Consider the following 24,313-nt stretch of genomic DNA (forward strand, 5'->3'; position numbering starts at 1 on the left):
GATTATACCGTAGTTTTGGTCTGATCAGACGTGCGAAAGAAATGTAAATTGCTGGCACTGGAATACTACAAACAAAATAGAACTACGATAACTACGAAAGAATGCTGTTTAAATCTGACAGGAAATTAATGAAAAGATCATTGATAAATTATAAACAAAAGGAGAGAGTAAATACTATATACAAATAATATTGTAAATGATTATATCAGTAGATATTTTTTCCTGGTATTTGTACATTTCACTTTCCTATCTTTGGTATTACGACCAAGCCGGCATCACGAGGACATGTGAACTGAAAATGAAAGAACAGTACACTTGAAAAGCGAGCTCCATGTCGCTTCTCTTGTTTAAGAGTTGCTGGAATGGGGTTGTCAATTTCGATTGGGATGTTGACCACAACTGAAGTAAAAGGTAAAAGTAATGGTGTTTTTTTTCTTCTTCCAACCATTTAATGAAAACCCTTGAGCCATGAAATGTTTGGTAATTGCTGCACATCTTCTTATTTCCAACAGGTAATATACAGCAATTTATATCCACATTAAAAGTCAGTGAGACGACATAATTAGGCCCTGCAGCGCTAAAATGATGAATGCTGCAGGTGAAATTAGCACAAAATGGGAAGTGTGTTGTGTGGCAAAACAAGCATGTGGACCAGAACAGAGGTTTGAGCCACAGCTGTGCCTGGAAACAGAGGCAGAAGCGTGCAATCATTTTTGATAGTGTGCCTCTCCTTTTCTAAAAATTACAATCTTGTGCCGTGGAAATAGCTTGGCTCCAGCTGGGATGTAAAGCTCATGTTTACCTGAGTACATCTGACTGCGTAAATGTGATGCATCTGAAAAATAAGACAACTTTTCAGAGTTACTGTCGGAGTGGAGAGAGCCAGTGTTTTGTGACAGAGCGATACATCTGCAGTCAAAGGCGGTGAGGAGGCCATTTACATTGGTAATGACAGGCACACAAAGACGTGGCGGAGGCTACTACACTCTCAAGATTTAATTTTTTTTTTTCATTTTACCCATTACTCAGATCGACACCCACTGTGTGCTCTGGGCTGCACTCCCACAGAACACCAAGGCACAAGGGGTTGCAGCAGCAATTGTGAAGCACCACTGACAGCCAAGCGTCCGCTCCTCAGAGAGAAAAGTGCTGTGAGTGAAAATGGATGGCAACACAACGAGGGAGTGGGCTCTCACAGTGCACAGCCACACAGCTCAATGTGAAGAGTGTGGCCATCATTTGAGACAAAGAACACCCACAGTTTCAACAGACTCTGATTCATCGTTGCTGTCGTGGTACACACGCTACAGAGGAGATGTATGATAAATGGTGTCTGGGGAAGAAAAACTGATCCTGTTCTATTAGTGGCTTCCCACAGTGACACGACCCAAACTAAATATTTGGATTTCTGCCTCCCAGATCTCAGCCCAGTTCAACCCAACACTGACAATGGTGTGTTCTCATGTGTGCGAACACCTTTCTTTGGGTAAAAACAGAAAGTGGGTCCAAATCGCCACACGAACTGGTGAAAACTTTAAGATGACTTTTTGAATTTCTCTCTTCACTACAAGGACTACTGAAATCTTAACCTAGTGTTTAGTTATAATAAGAATCAGAAGATGGTTTCGAAGACAGACATGCTGTGGACACAACCCTTTGGCTGCACATTCTACATAGAGCCCAGCTACAAACAGAAGTCTAATATTTTGATCAAAAGTTTAGGGTGCCATCACACTAGGGTAAACCTACCGTGCTTTACCTTAAAATCCAGATTCTATAGTCCGTGTGACAGCAGTCCAGCTGCTGTTCGGAACAGTACGCATCCTCAGAACAGTACGGTTGGATGAGGTTGTTCACAAGCAATTGTTTTAATTGAATTAATTGAATGCTAGTTTTAAAAACAGTGCAGGATTCTCCCAGGGTTTTTTTATTCAGTTTAGGGTGGTCTCTTAGGAAAACAGCAGAGCACCCCATATATCCTTAACAGCCCTTAACAGTCACTCCTCGACAACAAGGTAGCGCCGTCATTGCGAGGCTCACTTGACATGACGACATATTGACAAAAACAATGGAATACGCCCCAAAATCTTGGTGAACGGGGTCAAAATCCCATCATAAGAGACCCATTTGATGCTAAGGACTTGGCAAGAACAATGCATTTTTTTCATATGCACCACATTGTGCAAATTATTGGGAATGGTGTCTCACCAGGGCTGAAATTAATCGCAATTTATTTTGAAGACATTGTAATTTATGATTCAAAATGATTTTATTTTTGTGGTGGGGCAGAGGAGGTGGGTTGTTTTCTGCAACATTCACTGAACACAAGCAGTAGGTCATTCTACGAAGAACATAGTCTAATACAATCAACATTTCCCTGAGAGCCAGGCTTATATGTGTTAACAAAATGCGATGAATTGATGTAAGCATTGATATGAATGACACATTTATTTGACTATTGAACTATAAAAAGAAACATCACTGTGCAATATTGACTTCAAGGCTTTTAAACATGTCGTCTAGTTATCATTCATTTAAATCAAATCACAGAAAGGAAGAAAGCACCTCAATATATGACAACAGAGAAATTATCAAACAGTCCAGATATTCTTCGACTGCTTGGTCGTCAGACAGTGCTGTCACTGCGTAAGTCACAGCGCTGCACCTCTGTAACTGGTGGACTGGGTTGGCAGAATATTCTGCCCCTCAGCTCAGCAGCACGCAAATCACAGCCTTTGCGTTTTGAAAATCGCACCCTCCCTGCAATGTCGACTCCAATCGCAAAAATCGTCCAGGCCTATGTAACACTGATTCATAAACAGCATGTATCGTTCAAGTCAGGAGGGCTACTGATCATTTTCAGGTGTAATATGGACACTAAGGGCCCCAGGTGTCAAACCTTTTCGACATTAAATGGGTCTATTTTGGAAGTCAGCTAGTCAGCTTCTATCAGGAAAAAGAAGGTTAAGTTGCTGCTGAAACTTTTACCCCAGTGACACCACAGTGTATTTGAATGGGCTGACTCCATAAATTATCACGTGTATTATCAGAAAAAAGATTTAAAAAGCACATCATACAATTTCCATTCGATACATTACCTGCAGCTTTTTATTCAGCAAGGTGCAGACAATGCATTGGGTCTTGATTCCTCGCATTTTACGGCCCAAACGACAGAGGCCAAACTAGGACAAGGTTATCTTTAAAATCATGCAGGCCGTCAACCATCTCAATACAAGTCCACGGCGGCCTTTTCGAGGAAAATTAAACAGCTGTGCTAATAAACCCTGGTAGGCGAAAGGAGAAAACAAACCGTCTTGTTTTGCTTTAACAGGCAAACAAATGGTTTGCTAACAAGATGTGTCTCTTTCACCATCTTGGCCACGTTAAAGGAACCTCATCCAATTATATCCTCTAAATAAAGCACCATCTACTCATGCGGCAAACCAAATTCATTTATAAAATAGGACAGTGGTAGTAAAATAGCAGCGCAGCGTGATTAGTGCTACAACCTCACAGCGAGAAAGTCCTTTTGCGTAACAGTGTGGGTTTACTTGGGCTCTATTCTAAATTGTAGGCATAAGTGTGAGGGGCTGTTTGTGCGCGACTCATGGTCAACCTGTCCAGCTTTTTGCTTGACTACAGGCGGGACTGGCCACAAGACCGGTAACTCTTCCAATCTTTCACTGGGTCTATCTGATGTAGGGGCTTTTTAAACTGTCTTTAATATATAACATAACCATCCATTTATTCATGATGAACAGATGTACAGTCCTTTATAAGAAAAACAAACTGCTGCTCATGAAAATAAGTGTCAGTGGGTCTTGAGTTAAAAGGAACAACAAGAGAGGAACAGTAAATAGTCCATAACGGGATCACAACTAGTATTTCCCAGCTACCTAGGGTGAGGGGCGGGGGACACTCTGAACATGTCCAGCATGGCACGCAGACTGACAAGCATTCCCACATTCCAAGCTCGGCACTATGGATGGAAATCCGATGGACAGTTCAAAAATATTACAAATGAAACAAAAGAAAACTTATTTAAAAGAAGACATTTGAAGAAATGTGAAAGGGGTGAACTTCTAAAGCGAATTATGGACTAAATAAAACTCTGGTAAGATTGAAGTAACGTTAATTGAGTGGTTTAGTTATTATTTATCCCCGACAAACAAGACTCGAACATTGTAAATACCACATCCAACTCGTACCTGTCACACGCGAAGAGGACCACATGCCTCCTCCTCATCCTCTTCTCCCTCAGGGCGGCGACTATCCTTCCTCCAGATGCTCAACTTTAAATCGCTCCTCAGTGTCCACGGTTGAATTCAGGACGCACAGACCAGACTATCCGCATCGTGAAAAAGTGCCCGCTCGGAGTCTCAGAATCCAACTTTCAACCCGCACCATGCTTTATTCATTCCTGTTAACTTCACGCAGCGGTGTCTGGGCTTCCTTTCCTCTTCAGGCAGCGCCGCTCGTCAAGGTTTGAGAGCCGGCGAGAGCACGTTGTTGCGAGGGCTCGGCGGCGGAGTGAGGATGGAGCAGGTGTGGAGTGCGGAGGACGCGCTCATCCCGCCAGGATTGGAAGAAAATGACAACAAACTGCCACGAAGCTCTTTGTCCAGGAAATACGTCACGTTCGGAGCCGGCTGGAGCGTAGTGTGGGCTCGATATGTGTTGCTGAGGCTCGTCAGTGGGGCGGGGCTCAAACTCCCATTATCCCGAGCAAAAAATAAAAATAACATAAAAATCCCAATAATTATATCATTTGTGTCAAACAAACAGGCTACATTCTAATTGTGTCGAATACGACGGTGTTGTAAAGTAAATAAAAATAACACGGGGGTATATTCCTGTTACATCTGCCATGCTTTCCTTTGTTCTTCCTGGTTGCAGATTTCATTTTCCCCTCACAGAAGCCGTTACTAAAATGAAAATTACCAAATAATACTGCAAATGATTTCTTCAATTGTGCTCATACGTGAGTTCTCCGATCTATACATGGGGGCTGATGCGGACTGACCTCCTGTCCAGGGCGTCCCCTGACTCCCACCCCACCTGAATAATAATAATAATAGAATAGATAAACAACTAACATTCATATGAATTAGATATATTAATATGGCATTTATTCTCCGATTGTATTGTAATTTCCACTATTAATATAATAAGAGCTACTTGTCTTTTTACCTGGCGTCCTTTCGCAGTTTTGTATGTTGTTGCTTATGTGTTTTAGAACTGCTTTTACATGCAGATGAGCCCAAGACAACTTTCCACCTTGGTGCTCAATAAAGATCTATTCTAATTTATTGAATTCTATAGCACAATAGAATGGATAGTATTTTTTTTAAAAGTTTCTACATGTAGAGTGAGGTAATCCATTACAGTTACGATAAATAAATAAATATCATATAAATAAATATATAAATCATGGGGTTTTTTTTTTTCATATAAATTGGACTTAAGATACAATACTTCTTGAATACATTTAATATATTTCCCTTTTCCTTCTCAATAAATACAGTTGCCGTTGATGTCCTCTCTGTATCTTAATTATTTTTAATTCTAAGTGAACGTGCCACCACAATCTTAAAACAGGATTATCGATGACTTTAAATTGAGTGTCCTTCACTTTTCTGTTAATTTTCAAAAAAGTTGTATTTTTTGTTTTGACAAATTGTTATTGTTGTTGGACAATAGAACGTCAATGAAATTATAATCTCGTAATAATTATTGTTGCTGACCAAAAAAAAGTCCAGCGGTGCAGCTGTGTTTGACCGCCATCTTCTGGATGCTTTGACTAGTTGCATAAAGATGTAATATTTTTAGTGTACAGTGGTGGCGCTAAAACATTCCTTTGCGTTGGCTCGCATGGTTGTGTTCCGTTATAGCCGGGCTGCTTGTTAGCACGGGACAAAGTTATCCCGGAATAAGGACAACACGCATGTGCAGTAAACCCGGATGTTGATAGACTACGTCTCTATTACCTCTTTGTTAAGTTTATGCTGCTCCTGTGAGGAATAAATATCACAGTTCATCGCCCTTTGGATGAATTACTGTTGTCAAAACAGGTCCGTGTGTCACATACCAACACCTGAATGGTTGTTTTGTGTTTTGTCTCAGACTGTGTTTGTGGTATAAAGTTGCCTTGTCACGATGCATTTCAGATCCCGTCAGAACTTGTCACGATGATCAGGAGAAGCGAGCGAGGCAGCAACTGGACCGACCCGGAGATAGTGGAGCTGCTCCAGCTGTGGTCCGACGAGCTGGTCCAGATGGAACTGGAGAGCTCACCCCGGAACCAGCGCGTGTTTGACCGCATCTCGCAGATCCTGAGCGAGAAGGGCATCTACCGCACAGGTGACCAGTGCCGGGAGAAGATCAAGAAGATGAAGCTGGAGTACAGGCGAATCAAAGACAACCACAAAATGCGACCGTGGAAGTTTTACGACGTGCTGGACCGGGTGTTGTCCAACCGACCCTCCGTGTCCTACTCCACCCTGGCGGGAGCTGTCATCGCTCAGCAGGTGTTTCAGAGTCCAGGTGAGGGCGAGTGCCCGGCTCAAGGGGGGTCAGCTGGTTCATTCGGGCCAGCTTCTGTTGGAGGGTTCCTGTTTGGACACCCGCCTAAAAGCGAGGATCAGTTCGAGATCAAGTGTGAGGATATTGAGGAGAGCATGGTGAACTCTGGGGTTGATCCCTCAGAGATGTACTATGGTTCTGGAGATGAGCTGAGGATGGAAACAGAAGGACACTCAGATGAGCCCGAAGAGTATGAGGACACTGTGCCCACTTCAGGTAACGGTAACCATTTCATAAATATTGTTTGGGATTTCCTAACTGTGCCTCATGTGCTTAGATGTTGTCGACACCTCTGGCTCCCTGTCCAGCAGCAAGCTGCAACATAACGCACCTAAAGCAGATCATGACGGGAGTGTAAGAGAAAGAAAGCGTCCCCACGCGAGCAAAGTGAAACGGAGCCTTGCAGGAGATTGCTGTGGAAGCCAAGGTCGCCTGGATAAAGCCCTGGTCCGGTTCATGCACTGGCAGCAGTTGGCTGACAGTCGACTCCTCGCCCTGGAAGAGGCCCGTCTGGAAAGGGAGCTGCAGGCTGAGGAGAGGAGGGAGCAGCGGGAGGATTTGCGAGCAGAGCAGGACCGCCAGCATGAACTCCGACTGTTCAGCATGCTCGCAGGGGCATTGTGCACTGTCAAACCTGGACCTCCAACGCAGACTGACACCTCTCCGTCCTCTTTAGCCCATCCGTCAGATTCCCTGAGCGCCACTGTCTCGCCTTCTTTATCTCAATCACCCTCTCAAGCGACACAGACTGTTTTCAATTTGGAGCCAGCTAAGTCAACAGCTCCTCTGTCTGCCAAGCCAAAAGAGGTTCCCGGGCCGAGCGTGTACCTGTCTAGCCGCGGTAACACAATCAGACAGTACCGGTGTATTCTCCAGGAGGGATATGACCTGTATGAAAAGGACGCGTATCACAGCTCAGACAACCCTCAAGTGAGTTTTCTGTCACGAGGTTGTCCGTAACGGCACTGCGGCCGATGTTCCCATTTAAATAGCCATGTTTTCTCTGCCACTGTTAGGGGGTTATAAAGATGTGCACCAGTGAAAACAAACTGTGTGGGGACATTCTGCTGAAGCGGGTGAGATGCAATTGAGTTATTGTTGTGTTTGATGGGGACAGTATTTTATAATCGCTCCTCTTTGTCTCTATTCTCAGCTCACTCAGCCTGATATGCTCCACTTTGACCCCTCAGTGATGCAGTATGGAGACTCTAAAGGACAGGCGTAGTAAGTTTAAATCGTCTTCTATAAACCTTTTTTTGTCTTCTCAAAAAGTTGTTATTCAACTTGTAAACTGTTAATGGATATTTTTATTTCTTACCTTAAATGGCAACTGCATTTAAGCACTTGTCCTCTTCCAGTTTGAGAGAGGAGGTTGCGAAGTTCCTGACTGACTATGCCTGTTCCCCAGAACCATTATCAGCTGACAATGTGAGTATCTTCAATGCTAAGTTTACATTAGCAACAAGTTGGAAACTACTTGCACTGCTTCTATCATTGCAAACATTGCAATAACCTTACGATAGCAATAATCTAATGACAGAAAATAAAAAAAATAAAATAAAAATTGGAAGGTGTGGATGCTGTGGACCACAGTTTGTGTAGATCTAGTAAGAAAAGCACACAGAGGGTGCAGTCTGCCGCCAAGCAGCTCATTTTCATTGAGTTCTGTTCGCCCATATCTTTTTTATCAACATCATTTGATACTTTTTATTTTTGGAATTTTAAATATTGCCATTACGCAAGTTAACCAGGTGTCAGCTGAAACAAACAGATGCGGCAGTAAATAATTTGGAAAATATACTATAAAGGGCTGTAAAAAGACCTGATGCTTTTGTCAGTCCATTTAATGTCTTTGTGCTAATTATGCACTATTTAACTTCTGTTACATTTCTCGGCTGCTTATTTACCGAAGTAATGGTCTTAGTTATTGACTGCATTTCAATCATATTTGTCTACCCTCCTGTTTGTGCTGTAATTAGGTCCTCCATTTTTGTGTGTCCTTTCAGGTGGTGGTGATGAACGGCTGCACTTCAGTCTTCTCCTGTTTGGCAGCAGTGATTTGTGACCCAAAAGGTGCGGCCAAATTCCTTGAACATTCCCTTCAGTTATTAAATCACTAAGCAACACAGCAGTCATTGAGCTTATATTATGAGTGACAGGTTTCAAAGTTATTATCCACATAACTGTGCCGTTATAGTGCTACGGGCAGCACTTGCCACACTTTTTTTGGGAACATGCATCAAAGGTTTTTGATGTTCCTAATGCTGTTCTTAAGTTTTCTTAAATTGCCATATAATAATAAAGTAATATCACCTTGTTGCTATTCTGTGCCAAATGTAAACTTACTTCCTTGGAAGAGGATGAAGAGTTTGAAGGAAAGATTTGATCTGTTCCCAAGATTTATAAATGCTTAAGATATAATGAGTGGATAAGATACAATGAACTGAAGTATGTTTATGTAAAACCAGATTTTAAAGCGCGTGATCGAGAACCTATAAATCACATTAAAAGTTTCAGAGGTCTGTTTATGAGGTCAAGGCGAAGGCCATTGGGAGGAAACTGGAGTTTATGTCACTCTTGTTAGTAGTCGTAGGCTGATCTTTTTCATTCAGTAGGTGGTGCTCTTGGCTTATAAATATGACCTTTCATTGAGCTATTATTCAATGCTCATAGAGTGCCCCCTAGCGGCTTCTGAAAATAAGGGCAGTTTGTAAATGCATTGAAGCTTGAAGCTCAGGTTTCAGGTTGTAATTTCTTCTGTAGATGGCTTCCTCATTCCCACGCCCTTCTACAACTACATAGCAGATGATGTGTCTCTTTACAGTCACGTCAAACTGTTTCACGTTCCTCTTGATTGTGAGGTAAGAAAATACAATCACTCTGAAATGTTCATCCTTCCATGACTGGTGTATATGACTTGAATTAAATGCCAGTAAATCAGTGCGATCTGAAGTCCTGCTCGTGGATTAATGTTTAATGTGTGGCTTGTGTTTACTCTCAGGTTGATGGTGAAGATAATAAACCCTTCCGCCTCACAGTAGACAGACTTGAGGAAGGTCTGAAAAAGGCAAAGAAAGAGGCAAGTTCTTATTGACATAAACCGCAACACATAAAGAAAACTCAATTTTTACTTTTCATTCCTGACAAAACATTCAGTTTCAGGTGTAGATGTTCCTCTGTATGATGTTGTGGCTGTGATCAAGGTCGGCCACTCTGCATTGATAAAGTTTGTCCTGTACAAAGTACATTGTCAAGCTTGTGCACGTGGACACACACATAAACATGACATTTAACAAAGGAATGATAAATCAGACTGACATTTTGAGAAAAGATGTGAAAAGAAAACATTATAATGAGGCAGGTTTATAGTGTTTTCCTTTTGTACTGTCCAAATTGTGCGGTATTCCTCCCCATTATCGTGACAGACAAAGGTAAACAAATGCCTTTTCGTTCTCTTCACAACAAAAGGAAAAGGTGGTTAATGGTCTTCTGCTCAGTCCTTTCTTTTTCCTGGCTTAGCAGTGTTGTTGTTGAGACCACCTACTTTGAGACCAAATTCAATACAGAATACACATAGACCGTTTATTTCTTACTGTTAAGAAAACGTTTCTTTCTAAATAAATCAGGACAAAATGCTGTCATTGAGACAAACTTGTAGATCGTTTTGTTTTTGTTCAGTTTGGTCTTGGTCCCTCACAGGTCGTGGTCTTATCGACTCTGTCTTAAGTTCGGTGGTCTCCACAACAACACCAGAGCTCAGTGATGTATTTCTTAAGTCCAACATAGCATCAACATAGTTGAGATGAAACTTAATGTTGAATTGTCTTCCTCTCAGGGAGTGGTCATCCGCGGTGTCATATTAATGAACCCTCATAATCCACTTGCGGAGATCTACACCCCAGAGGAGATGAATGGCTTCTTGGAGTTCGCCAAAAGGTGAGATGCATGTCTCCTTTCTCTTTCTTTTGGGCTGAACGTGGCAAAACATATCAGTAAGAGAGAGCCCTCTACTGCATAACTGTGAGAAGAACACAGTATTGAGGCTGAAAGGCTGTGTCTGGGTCTGAACCTAGAAACTGAGAACACACTCCTAAGAGTATAATTCAATTCAAAACCACCCCACAGGCCATGATTTTATATATTTTGATTTGATTATTTAAATATTTTTAAATATTCTCTGCTTTAGGAATGAGCTTCACGCCATAGTGGATGAGATCTACATGCTGTCCATCTTTGATGAATGCGTAACATTCCACAGCGTCCTCAGTCGGGAGAGGTAACGTGTCCAACTAGCCGTGCCGTGATTATGCTATTAAGCTGCCCGTCAACCTCTGAAGTTGTGACATAATTCCAGATTGCCTGACCCACAAAGGACCCATATATTGTGGGGTTTGAGCAAGGTACTGGGCTTCACTTTCACTTCTTATATCACCGCTGACAGAACCGTAAAACTTCATCTTCCTGTAGTGGTGCTGCGGCCTCTACTGTAGTAGCTCTCCCTCTCACTTGATCCTGTCTTTCCCAGGACTTTGCCCTGTCAGGGATTCGAATAGGCGCTCTGTACTCCAAGAATAGAGATCTTGTGGATGCCGTGGCCAAGCTCGGAGTCTTTCATTCCATCCCTGGAGCCACCCAGAGGCAGATGGCACGTCTTCTCCATGACAGAGGTGGAAATCCAGCCGTCAAATATTTATTAATGTTGTCAGATACGGGGAATTCATCATCATGAGGCTAATACAATTAACCGTCCGGGCATAAAGCAAGCCATTATGAACGCTTGAGGTATGGTGAATGCCGCTAAAGGACTAGGAAAGGGCTGAACAATGGATCATAATTGCTAATTATTCCGGATGAAAGCTCTCGCTCCGTTCAGAAAAGCTCCTCAGAGTGCTCCTCTCACTTCTTTAGCGTTTCCTCGTTTGACAGGAGCGCAGCATGTGACACTGGCATAAGGACTTTCATGTGAGAGCGTTTGATTTTACACGTATTCTCTTTAATCTGTCATGTTCCAGCGTGGATCAATGAGGAGTTCTTGCCTGAGAACCGTCGCCGACTGAAAGCCGCTCACCGCTACCTGACAGGAGAGCTGCAAAGTTTGGGGATCCCGTACCTGAACAGGCCTGCGACACTGTACATTTGGGCCGACCTCAGGAAGGTAGCACATGATACCAGTAATGGTCGTTTGATTTAGAGAACGTGATCCACCTAAGCAACGTCTGTGTGTGTCACCAGTACCTCGCAAAACCTACCTTTGAAGAAGAGTTGTCAGTATGGAGGGGTTTTCTTCGACACAAGGTGGTACTGACCTGTGGGCAGGTGTTCAGCTGCTCCACACCCGGCTGGTTCCGAATCGTCTTTGCGGATTCAATGAGTATTTTGGAACAAGGTGAGTACAAACACATTAGTGTACACCATCTGGTCATGTTACAGAACTTGTATATATTTCAAAAAATGCTGATCAAGTGAAATACATGTCCTTAAAGAATGTGTAATGAATAGACAAGTCTGTCTCAGTAAAACGTATTTTGCTGATTTGTGACGCTGACCTCATATACCAGGTGGAAACCCTGGAATGTAGATGGCAGTTCCTTTTCTCACTCCATTCATGGTCACTGATGAATGTTGCATCTGATCCTTACAACAAAGGTTCCTGAAGTGGTCTGCAATCACAGGGACCAAAACATTTATTTACTACCTTGAAATGCAGACATGTATCTTGTATTTCATGTGTACGTGAAGCATGACAGAACATGTGTTCCCTCTTCAAACTAAGCTTGTTTGTGTCACGACAAAACGACTATTTTTTAGCAGGAAATAAATGACTCCAAGTTTGTTAAACACATGCTGAGGGACGATGCACAATAGCAGAGGGCTTATATAGGGGCTACACCAAACCCCAGTTGGGCGGAGCGTATGCTGTATGAAAGATCATATAAGGGATTGAACCAACAGCGGAGTCTGTTAGAGGGTTTCACATGTACTCATAGAACTGGAGTTACATCCAGGTCACTAAATATTCCTTTAGACTGCATTTGATATGGATATAGATATGTCATCTTCAGGGTTGTTGATAGCTATAAAGTCATGATTATGTCCTTTTCATTTTGTTTATATTCATGGTTAATCCCACAACTGAGAAAGTGACAGCAGTTCCACACAAACATCACTATTTTCTGAAAATTGTGTGTTATTGTAACAAATAACTATAAATATACAAGAGCGTTCAACCTCAACTTGATATGAGTCTTGTGGTGACATTTGCTTATATTGAAGCAGACAGATTGAGCAGCCAGTGAATGAATCTTTGCTTATATATCATGCAGAAAAACAAAATGAAAACTGAAGATTCACAGAGAAATGTGAACCGGCCACACTTCCATTCACTGTTGGATACTTTGTGAACATACCAACAAATGGAGAGGACGTGGGGTAGCCAGACCATGGGGCTGCACATCTAGGGATCCAAATCTGGGGCCGTATCACGAGCCTGGACTAAGAAAACGAAGACCACGTGGCGCTCATGGCAACAGACAAGATAATAAATAGACAAGCAGTTTGCAAGAATGGTGTTACAAGGAACAATAGCTCTTATGATCTATTCTGGTATAAACAGCAAAACTACATCATAGGTATAATGTATAAGCAGGTTTATTTAAAAGATGAGTGAATCAGGTCCACAGACCACGCAGGCCTTCACCTTCACCTTCACCTTCTTCTGCCTCTTATCCGGGGTCGGGTCGCGGAGGCAGCATTCGGAGCAGGGAAGCTCAAACTTCCCGGTCCGCACAAACCTCCTCCAGCTCTTCCCGGGGATCCTGAGGCGTTCCCAGGCCAGACCGGAGACATAATCTCTCCAGCGAGTCCTGGGTCTTCCCCGGGGTCTCCTCCCGGTAGGACATGACTGGAACACCTCCCCAGGGAGGCGTCCAGGGGGCCTCTGGATCAGATGCCCGAGCCACCTCAGCTGGTTCCTCTCGATGTGGAGGAGCAGCGGCTCCACCCCGAGCTCCTCCCGGATGACCGAACTCCTCACCCTATCTCTAAGGGTGCGCCCAGCCACCCTGCGGAGGAAACTCATCTCAGCCGCTTGTATCCGCGATCTCATCCTTTCGGTCACTACCCAAAGCTCGTGACCATAGGTGAGGGTGGGACCATAGATCGATCGGTAGATCAAGAGCTTCGTCTTGTGACTCAGCTCCCTCTTCACCACGACGGTCCGATACAGCGACCGCATCACTGCTGCCGCTGCACCAACCCGTCTATCAATCTCACGCTCCCTTTTTCCCTCACTCGAGAACAAGACCCCGAGATACTTAAACTCCGCCACTTGAGGCAAGAACTCTCCACCAACCTGGAGAGAGCAAACCACCGTGTTCCGGTCGAGAACCATGGCCTCAGACTTGGAGGTGCTGATCGTCAAGGAGGATCACCACGCAGGCCCTAATATCTAAATGTGGATTCTCCATATTAGTGTTTTTATTCAGGGTCTCAGATAAATGGCCAGTGTGAAGACTGAGATTCATAATCCAGTAGAAAGAAGTTAACTATTCTGAAAGATCGCTGGAAGAAATGCAGGAACTGTAAATATGTGTTTTTTGTTTGTCATCCTCGCCAGGGATTATAAATATATCGCACTTTCTGTGCTCATTTTTTTGTTGTTGACTCTTTGATTTTGTATTTACTTTCAGGAGTGAAGCGCATGAGAGAGGCGCTAAAAGAAATAGAAGCAACCAACTCCATGTGGAACACAAACTCTGCCAAACACACAAGCAAGCTGAGCAACAAATCACTGAAAGAGGACAGTGCGGAGTCGGACAATGCTGTTACAGAGAATTCCACGTCGTCTCCCTGCAGCAAGCCATCAGACCTGCCGACAGAGAACAATAACTCTGCTTCTAGCCCAGACTTACCTGTGTCGGACGAGTCGGCGCTGCTGGAGTGCCGTCAAGAAGTGAAGCCCAGTGACAGTCTGGAGTCTCTCATTGGGACTCTAAAGAACCAGATCAGCTCTTCTGATTGGTTGGAGAAGAACACACCGGTGCTGTCTGCTGGGGAAAACCCAGAGGTCCTTGATGTATTCACAGCCCTGCTGCAACGTGCCAGGAAGTAAGTTTAGGATTAAAATGTATTGACGTGGTTGCCAGATTTTGGTTTGCCAGCACCGAGGAGTCCTTTTTTGTTGATCGAAATGATGAATGCTTGACACAGATACTCGAGTCGAGGTATTTAGAGAGCTACTGCTGTCCATGTTGAATTTGAAGGATGCATTTGTTGATATTTATACTGTGGAATACAGCCTCTTCTTTGTCATTTCAATACATTAATATGCAATAAATACATTATGTCAGATGTTTTTACTTAAACCTCTATGAACCTTCGCCGATGTAACTTTGGTTTTCGCTCTTGGTTTAGAAATGATGTGAGGTTTCATTGAATTAGTTATTAGTTATGCATTTTTGTCCAAGCTTTTTATAGTGTCATCTGGTGAACATCAGGACTCTGTTTCATGAAGCCTCATCTATCCTCATCTAACAGTATCCACATTTTCAGAGGTCAGTAGGTGGCGCTCTTGGTTAAAAAATGGTGTGCAGTTTCATTGTTTGAAGTCAAAAACTATAAAGTGGCATCCAGTGGCCCCTAAAAATGAGGACAAAGCTTCACGAAGCCTCATCAGCCCAACACTATTTAAAGGTCCCTGGGTTATGGTGCGGTTTCTCTTAGACATAGTTTCTCTTTGACTTGTCGCTGGGGCAGCAGCTGGAGCAAAGAGTCCCGGCACGTTCCTCTGCCCATTCTTCTCTTAACATATTCTCTAATCGGGTAGTTGGTGAAGACACTTCAAAAGTTTCATGTTGACACGGTGATGGTTTTATGATGGGGATGTTGAGCCAAAATCGGAACCTTTTAACTGGGTGATGTCTAAAACCCATACTGACAAAAAGGTGCACGTTTTTTATTTTGCAGTTGAAGGGCTGATTCAGCTCCAATTTCAGAGCTCACTAGGGGGCGCTCTTGGTGTAAAACCTGATGTATAAATCGGTGCTCAATGCCAACAGGTTGTAGAGAAGAGAGGGCCATCTAGTGGGCTTGTGAATTAAACCAGTTAGCGCAAGCTCAGATGCTCGGCCTTGTTCATATTTTAGAGGTCTAACCAGTAGAGGCTTAGTTTGTTGAGATTTTTCTTGTATAAAAATGAAGTAGAATTGTGTTTTATGTGACACAAATGAAGGTAAATGCTAACAGAACTGCATACATAGGAAGTTGTATGATCGAAAAAACCCCCACAGACATCAACTTTTGAACTTCCTTCACATGCACACTGTTTTTATCCATTCCAAAACAGCCATATCAGCTGAATATTTGTCACACACGAACAAGTGACCTTTGTGAGGACTTCCACTTTGAGAGTTGGCGGCCGGCGGTGACGATTTCACAGGTTTATCTTCCAACTGCGGAAGTTTTCCACAGAGCCAGAGGAGGAGTCACGAGGAGGGGGTTGATCTGCATGCAACACAGACGTCATGTCAGCATGATGACAGTCAAAGCACTTTTTGTTCCCAGTGGTTCTGTAGTCACAACTTTTCTCACTCCAATGTAAATTCTCTGCTCTCCGTACATCAACATTGAAGGTAAGAAAGACGCTTTCACGATGCCGAACGACCAGGAAAGTTGAGAGACTCAGCAATGTTGACTTTGAGCGCACACTTGTTTTTCCTCCCAGAGCTGTTTAAACATGAAGATCCTGGAGTGTAAGGACTCCATCAGTCGCTTCCGATTTGCTCAGTCCTGTGTGGGACTGACAGGCTGCCTCTGTGTGACCTATGCTGTTTGGACACCTTTCTGGCTGAAGGAGAGGGGGATCTGGACCGAGTGGAACATCACCAAAACTGACCATGATCACTACAGCGACGGCATGGTCATCAATGGTAAGTAACAAGACACAATTAGGTTGAGTGTCTTTCTGGGGGGCAATTGAATTAGCTTGCAATCTCAGTGTTCCGTGTAGTTAAACTGAAGTGGCTGGCTCGGGGAGAATTTTATCACCTCGAGGGAATAAACTTCTGAGCGTCTGCTAAACATTGGGCTGCCAAGGATGCATGAAGAGACGGCGAACGCGCCTGAACACGTGGTGTGCATTCTTCCCTGTGGGTTTCACATTTCAAGCTCAGAGGACTGGTTCTTAAAACCAAATATTTACACAAGGTTTTTACAGTTTTAAGGAGTTATAACCGAAACACTTTCAGTAATTTTAATGGTAACACTGTAATTTAACCCACACATCCACGTTTGTATGGCTATTTTGTAGTGACTGTCATGCTTTCCCCAGACTCTCGCCCTAAACCACTATCACAAATAGTCTAAACCAAACTTAAACCCAATTCTAATGGTCCTGTTTTGAAGTTTAAATCCTCAAATTGAGGCTTAAACTGAGGCCAAAATGTCTTCAGAAGTAGGTGTGTTTCCAAGAATTGGTCCGCACAAGTATAGCTATACAAGACACACAGACATACATGTTTGTTTCGCTATAAATGTGAGAACCTCTCATTGACATAATGCTTTCCCCAGCCTCTCACCCTAAAGCAGACCATCCAAAACAAATGGCTAAACTCTGAACCAAATTTGCCCCCACTTATAATACATTAGTTTTACACACATTTTAACCTTACTAATCTTGTGAGGACAGGCCAAAATGTCCTCTCAAAGCAAAATGTCCTCACAAGAAGGTAGCCTGTCAAGGCTTGGTACAGCAAAACATGCCCACACAAACACACACACGGAGTGGGATTCAATAAAGACAAACAAAAACCAAAAGTAAAATATAAAACTTGGTACAGGTTTCAAACTGCCTTTTACAGGTAGTTTCAGCGACAGAAATCCAGAGAGTTTATAGTCCAAAATTAGTAGAATTTAAAAAAAACAAACAAAAAAAAAAAACCGAAAGTGGAGATCGACATTCTTTTGAGGAAATAACTTCTTGGACTCGCATCAAAAATAAATGTTCTCCATCTCCTTTTGCTTCACTGACATTCTTGAACGCCTTGGTCGTCCTGCTGAACGAATCAAATATGTCATTTAAATCGGAATGGAAAACTGTGCTGCGTGTTAAAAAAAAAAAAAAAAAAAATCTATGTCCAGCCACAGACTGCGCTGATAGGAGCGTGGCAGTCAAGGACAGTGTTGGCTGGAGGCGGTTGGAGAAACTACTAAATGACCTGCGTGAAGACGTTTGAATGACAAGATATAACAATAATATTATTGAATCATTAAAGACTAAATGTGAACGGGACCCAATTGTCAACTAATAAATAAAAAATAAGATCACATTTATGAAAGTAAAAATGTGCGGGAAAATATGAGTCGCAGTAAAAATACAGACGAACTTAGCACGACATATATTTTACCCAAAGCATGTGAGGAGCAGTTTTAACAGGCATGACATGAGCTCATGCATGTTTCATGTGTTTGTCAGCCCTTCAGGCGCAGAGGGTGTTTGGAGTGATCTCCTTCCTCACGGCGGTGAGCACAGCAGCCTTGTGCTTGGTGTTTGCCCTCTGCTGGACGTCTGAGACGGTGCGCTCCTACTCCAACACCCGCGCGCTTCTAATGGCAGGACAGGCCCTTTACCCGACCACGCTGCTTCTGCTCACCATGCTCACTACAGGTAGGTGAACAGAGCCACTCAAACGTCAGAGTTTCAATGTGAAGCACACACTTAAGTTGAAGCTGTAAAAATACCTTTGTTTCCTATTAACCTCCCAACAGCCTTTCTTCAAGTGAAGTTCAGGTCAAATTCTTTTTATGTACTGCTCATTTGCATACCCTGAAGGACAGAGTTTTTAAATAGACTTTTTACTTTCCCTGGAATTACAGTTCATTATCATACAAACTCTTTTCTAAAGCTCCAGGCTTGTAATAATTGACCTTAATGACTTTTCGTCGCCTTCTCTTGACTGCGTAGCTGAATTTTACTTGTGTTTCTCTTCAATTTACAGGGTTTTTTTTCCTCCTTTGCTGGTCCCTTTTCACTTATCAGCACCGGGAGGAAATCCACGAGGACTTCTCAAGCCTCGGCTCCTCTTACTGGCTGGGGGCTTTAGGCTGGATCCTGCTCCTGCTCCTTGAATTGGTGGTGTTTGCGGCGGAGCAAGTCGTCGTGCCAGATATCCTTCCAGATTTGGAGAGGTCTGTGGAGAAATGGCGCGCCGCATGTCAATTCAAGTACACTCACCTCTCTTTAAGTGACGCCCATCACCCAGCGCAGGGATGCACGGCTCCGAACAGGAGCGCTTCAGACCCGTAAAGGCAGCGCAGAAATCGGAGCATGACATTTCAGTCATGTGGTGATGCACACTGACAGAATGAAGCCGCTGCACGTTCTCGCTGCTTTATAGATCAGTTCAAGTGGAATGAATATTGATCAGCTTCAAGTGTTGCCTGGAGGAGAAAAGTTCCTCTGAATCCTGAAAATCCCTGGCACTGAGTCAGCGGTGGGATTTTCAGCATCGACCAAAGAGGAAAAAAATAAATAAAACAAACAACAACCATTACTTCGAAGAGAAGCTTGCACATAATGAGACACATAGGTAAACACTCAGAGCACTTGGTGTTTTTTAGAAGTTTAATAAATTTACAAATGATCTAAGGTTGGTTTCTTTTGCTCTTTATCTTTTATATACCACAGAAAGTCAGCCTACTCCATGGTAAACTTCAAGATAGTGTTGGGTGGATGAGGTATCATGAAACAGTATTGCAGGGGTGATGAAACAGAGTCCTAATCTTCAGAGGCCACTAGATGGCGCTCTTGGTTTAGAACTGATGTGAGGTTTCATTGAATTATCTGGTCAATTCCAAGCATTTTACAGCACCATCTAGTGGCGTCTGAAAATCAGGACACTGTTTCATGAAACCTCATCAACCCATCAATACTGTCATGGAAGCAGGCGGCATTCCCTAACTAATTCAATGAAAATGTTATTTTTAAACTAAGAGTGCCACCAACCTAGCGGAAAAATAATCACATGAAACCTCCTCAGGCTTCAGGATGTTTTCAGAAGAGGCCACATGAAATGTGTCAGAATCTTTCAATGAAATTCTGTGCCGTATAGCAAAGTTTGGAAAATGCTGACAAAGCAATGTTCTTTGAACAACAAAAAAAATAACTCATTTGGTGGTTGACATTGCTGCTATCTCGTGATGGATAGATGAGGCTTCATGAAACAGTGTTGTGATTTTCAGAGTCCACTAGATGGCACTGCCTGCCGTGTTCTGACTACTTCAAGCGAACACATCACCTCCTTTCTAAACCAAGAGTGCCCTCTAGTGGCCTCTGAAAATACAGTTTCATGGCACATATGTGCAACAGTGCAGTTTATTTCTGCTTCAAGGCAGGACTTAGTGAACTGTGTGAAATGGTTTTGACCCATCACATTTGTGTTGTGGGCAAATAATACAATGCAAACTTGTACCTCAAACTTGAAACTGAACTTTGTATTGACATAAGGCTCATCATTTCCAGTCTCAAGCCCTGACACCTTTAATTCCCTGCGCCCTCCAAAAGGTGAGGAGCCAATCGGATGCAGCGGCGTTTATGTTGATATATTTACCAACTGCCAAAGTGGAGGGAATGAAGTAGCTCTGGTGCCGTTAATTGGGTGTTAATCAGGTGTTGCTCTAATTAAAAGGCAGTTCTGCCCTGTTGGCTCCGGGTAATGAGTTTGTTATTAAATCCACCGAGGATTTTTGTCTCTTTTTTTTTCAATTTACCAACAGGGTAGCGCTTAATTGCGGCGTAAACGAGTGGAATGTCCTTGAGAGCCGTCCTGCATCACTGCTCCATCCACGATGGTCCTGGAGAGCTTCAGTCCTTATTAGCCCTGTTACAATGCATCGTAAAGATTGAGCGAAGCGACTGCACTTCAAAACTTTTCTCCTTTATTCCGAAAGGCTTCTTCACATCTGAGTGACCAGTGAATATGTGGGACGTGTGTCAAGACGTCCTGTGCCTCCTGCCCAAAGTAGCTGGCACAGGAGCACGAATGAGCTGTAAAAAAAAAAAAAAAAAAAAAAAGAGAAAATGATTGCAATATCTAAAGAATACTAATTTCATAGATGGACTAGCAAGAACCACAATATAATTTAACAATAAAAACACTATTTAAATGCATGAATCTCTCCAAGGATACTCTTAAGAGAAGACTCACAAATGACCTCCCTTTTTTCAATATTTTCAGAAAAACTTTTTCCATTTTAATTCACCTGCCAATATTGGCGACATTCAAATATTCCGTGACTGTATCTGTCTTTAGTTCCTTTTGTCAATCCAAGCATCCACCTTTGAGAAAATTAACTTCGGGTTCCAAGTTACTCGAAAGTCACCTCTAGTGACGGGCTGATGAGGCTTCATGAAACAGTGTCCTTACGAGTCATGCTCAGTGAATGGCGCTGTTGGATTAAAAATAATGTGAGGTTTCAATGAAGTGGTTGTTAGAAAATAAAAAGATTTTAGAGCAGAGAGTGCCATCTAGTGGGCACTGAAACTGAGGACACTGTTTCATGAAGTCACTCATAACCCCATTAGCTAACTTGCTCCATGTACCAATGTTGACTTGATGATAATACTTATCACAATACCAAGTCCCGACAACATACAAGAGTTCGTCTTGAGTATTGGTGAGGCTTCATGAAACAGCGTCCTCTTTTTTCTTCTATCGTTCTATTTTAACAACCACTTCAATGGAACCTCATATATTTTTTCAACAAATAGCAACATCTACTGAAAGCTAAAAATGAGGACACTGTTTCATGAAGCCCCATCAGCCCACCACTAGTCATGAGTAATGATGGGTAGAAGAGGTATCATGAGACAGTATTGCAGGGTTTATGTTCTAGTTTTCAGACAGCACTAGATGGCGCTCTTGGTGTAGAAAGGTGAGGTTTCATTGAATCAGTTGTTCAAGCCCAAACATGTTACAGCAGACTGTGTCATCTGGTGGCCTCAGAAAATCATGAAACCTGATCAACTCTTCAATACTGTGTCGCGAAACGTCATCTAGTCTTGAGAGTACGTTGTACATGATCGATAGATGTCTGGGACATATCTGTTACTTCATGCATCTCAGCTTTACACAATGGGTCTGATAGTTGTTGTTTCATGTTCTGTTTCTGTCTTTATATTCTATGCGGTTGCCAAAGAAGGAATTTCGCTTTCACCTTCTGAAAGAAGCAAAGCAGAAATGGCCTGCAGAGACACACAAGCTCAATCAATGGCGAGATGGAGAGATTTTTAAGGAAGAGAGAGAGAAATGACAAATGGTAGATGGTACACAAGATAGACAGGTGGCCCAATAGGCACAGAGAGATTGTGGATGCAGATAGTTGAAGGGCATTAGCCACGGAAACATCAGTCAGAAGATGGCTCGGAGATTGAGCGGGCTGCCAGCTCTTCCTGCCCACAGCAGGCAGCGTGTTTACGCCACAGTCGGGCTGAACCGCCACCCTTCATATCAATTACAGAGCAATTATGCAGCCATGTCCTGGTAATGATACTGTACCGCAGTTCCACTATCCCCGGTGAAAATGTCTGCGTCTCATTCGGTGTGTGGTTTTGTTTGAGAAGATAAATAAACGTGTGCACGAGTGAAGTGGGTTTTATCCAGATCTCCTTTGCAGTGGAAAGAAAAAAAAAAGCAGCTTTGAAGCAGGGATGGAGAAGGACAGTTCAAAGTTTGACCTGTTGGTGGTGCTGGTGTTACATCTATTCCGTGGGCTCCTGCAGTGGCACATGCTGAAATGTAGGTGGAGAGACAAGTCTCATCCGATGAAAAATAAAACCTGCACAGTGGTGCGTTTGATATTTATTTGTGAGGTTGACAAAATGTGATTAATACCCCCAATCGCATTCCAGAGGATTCAGAGCCAGACCGTGCTGGACCACTTAATAAGTCATGTTTTATTTTGGTGAGATGAATTATGAAATAAAGCGAGAGCGCCGTGATTTTTGTGCAGTTTTTAAAAAATATATTTTATTTCTCGGAGGTTTACATAATTCAGTCAGAACATTTGTAACTTTTCTGACAGGTTAATGCTGTCGGGTTCAAAGTGAAGGCACCGAGGAAATCTGCAGGAAGACAAGACAGCTGGGGAATAAAAGACAAAAGATAAAGAGGGAGAAGAACAAAGGGAAGGAGGGAGGATTTGATGTGTCACAAAACAACTTCGCACTGTCCCTGAATTCTGTACAGCATTTCGTGGTGTCATATTTCCTCCTTTGTACTCGTCTTCTAGCAATCTCTCAATAGATTTTGACTCCTAATACACTGGAATAACTGAGGGAAATATAGTTAATGGACAAAGTGTCCTTGTTTTGAAGAGCACATTTGAAGGTGGAAAACACGGGAGAGGAAGTCATTCAACTGCAAAGTATTCCCCCACCTGATGTGATTGTGAGTATGGGGAGAACCACGGAGACTGCCAGCACTGGTTCAGGTTAAATATTTAGGGGACAAGTCCATATCTCAATGCTTGATTCTTCAGCTCTGCCCCGTTTGCATCACACAGGCAGAATTCCATTTGATTAAACTTTTAATCTGACGCAGTTTGGGGATGAACTGTCAGCGTGTGGAAGGAAGGCTGATTTATTAACCCATTTTCCATCACATTACTACGATACCACCTTGTTTCGCTGCTCATCTTTTCATTCCAGTTTCATGCTGAACTTCAAGAAAAACTTGACATTTGAACAGCATCATTGGACGGTCCAAGTCAAGGGACAAATATAATCTGATTTATTGTACAGTTTGACATTGACATTGTATTTATTTTCCAGTTCTCTGCATGTTGAAAGCACTAGCAGGTGACACTGCCAGGAGAAGACGTTTGTCCTGACCATTTACTGGAGCTCAAGAGCCTGTCAGGTGACGGTCGGAGTGGACACTTGGAAAACAGACAGCTTGTGTCATGTCTACACCCATGTTGATATCTTCCTGCCGGCGCTCTTGCTCACGAGTGGCGTCTTTTTTCGGACATTGCAGTCCAGACAATGAAGCCGTAGTCCCTTTCTTGCTCGTCTATTCATCCCTGCCCAACTGTAGCTCCGGCGTTCCCTTATCTCTGTGTGACCAAGGAAATTAAATTACAAATATAATCACTTGCCGCCAGTTTCTTTACCGGCGCACCTCTGCTTTGCATATAGAGTGTGCTTGCCTCCCAGACACGTTGTGTGAAGTTACTTATTGGCCAATTTGCAATAATGGGCTCTGCTCCACTGGTGGAGTTACACATACCTATTTCACAATGACAGTGAATGGCACGAGAAAGAGAATCTGGACGGCTCGTGCAGAAAGGGGTTGAAATACTGACGGAGAAACGCAGAGTACCTCTGGATGAGGGCTCTGTAATGCCGACTCCACATCGCTTCTTCCAGGGGTGCATTGGAAAACAGTGAGGTGTGATCATCATGGGAGAAATGCAGATGACACACAACTTATTTTCACATATACCAGTCTGAAATGAGGACGGAAGAAAGGATCCATCTGATGGACATGTTCCAGTGGACCATCTTAAACTCAGCCTCAGAAGTATACATCTCGTTCTAACTCAGAAGGGACCACAAGTTCTGGTTCGGGCTCTTGTCATCTTGACGGTTGCAACTCCCTCCTGGCTGATCTTCCCGCCTGTGCCATTATCCCACGCAACCACACCACTCCTCTGCTGCCTTTCACTGGCTTCCTAT

At 43.1% G+C, this 24,313-nt stretch overlaps 3 protein-coding genes across 3 annotated transcripts in view; 2 read left to right on the plus strand and 1 right to left on the minus strand.

Annotated features, from left to right (window-relative positions):
* furinb (furin (paired basic amino acid cleaving enzyme) b) overlaps nt 1-4,610 on the minus strand; it is a 119,532-nt gene extending 114,922 nt beyond the window's left edge. The window contains exon 1 of the mRNA XM_053885636.1: nt 4,209-4,610. The gene's annotated coding sequence lies outside the window, so the exon portion shown is untranslated. The remainder of the gene's footprint in view (nt 1-4,208) is intronic.
* Nucleotides 4,611-5,923: 1,313 nt separating this feature from the next.
* Nucleotides 5,924-14,902, plus strand: accs (1-aminocyclopropane-1-carboxylate synthase homolog (Arabidopsis)(non-functional)). Its single transcript, XM_053885552.1, has 16 exons — nt 5,924-6,071; nt 6,168-6,798; nt 6,860-7,512; nt 7,599-7,658; nt 7,736-7,806; nt 7,941-8,010; nt 8,589-8,655; nt 9,346-9,443; nt 9,584-9,661; nt 10,418-10,518; nt 10,769-10,858; nt 10,937-10,982; nt 11,108-11,249; nt 11,595-11,737; nt 11,815-11,968; nt 14,271-14,902. Exons 2-16 carry the CDS (start codon nt 6,189-6,191, stop codon nt 14,690-14,692), a joined length of 2,805 nt encoding a protein of 934 aa, XP_053741527.1. The 5' UTR covers nt 5,924-6,071; nt 6,168-6,188; the 3' UTR covers nt 14,693-14,902.
* Nucleotides 14,903-16,075: 1,173 nt separating this feature from the next.
* On the plus strand, nt 16,076-22,992 carry si:ch211-256a21.4 (uncharacterized). The gene is made up of 4 exons (XM_053885769.1): nt 16,076-16,211; nt 16,304-16,508; nt 18,053-18,244; nt 18,576-22,992. The coding sequence occupies exons 2-4, from the start codon at nt 16,316-16,318 to the stop codon at nt 18,881-18,883; spliced, it is 693 nt and encodes a 230-aa protein (XP_053741744.1). The 5' UTR covers nt 16,076-16,211; nt 16,304-16,315; the 3' UTR covers nt 18,884-22,992.
* Nucleotides 22,993-24,313: the final 1,321 nt, after the last annotated feature.

This window comes from Synchiropus splendidus, chromosome 14 (assembly GCF_027744825.2).
Source record: "Synchiropus splendidus isolate RoL2022-P1 chromosome 14, RoL_Sspl_1.0, whole genome shotgun sequence".
In the NCBI taxonomy this organism is placed as follows: Eukaryota; Metazoa; Chordata; class Actinopteri; order Syngnathiformes; family Callionymidae; genus Synchiropus; species Synchiropus splendidus.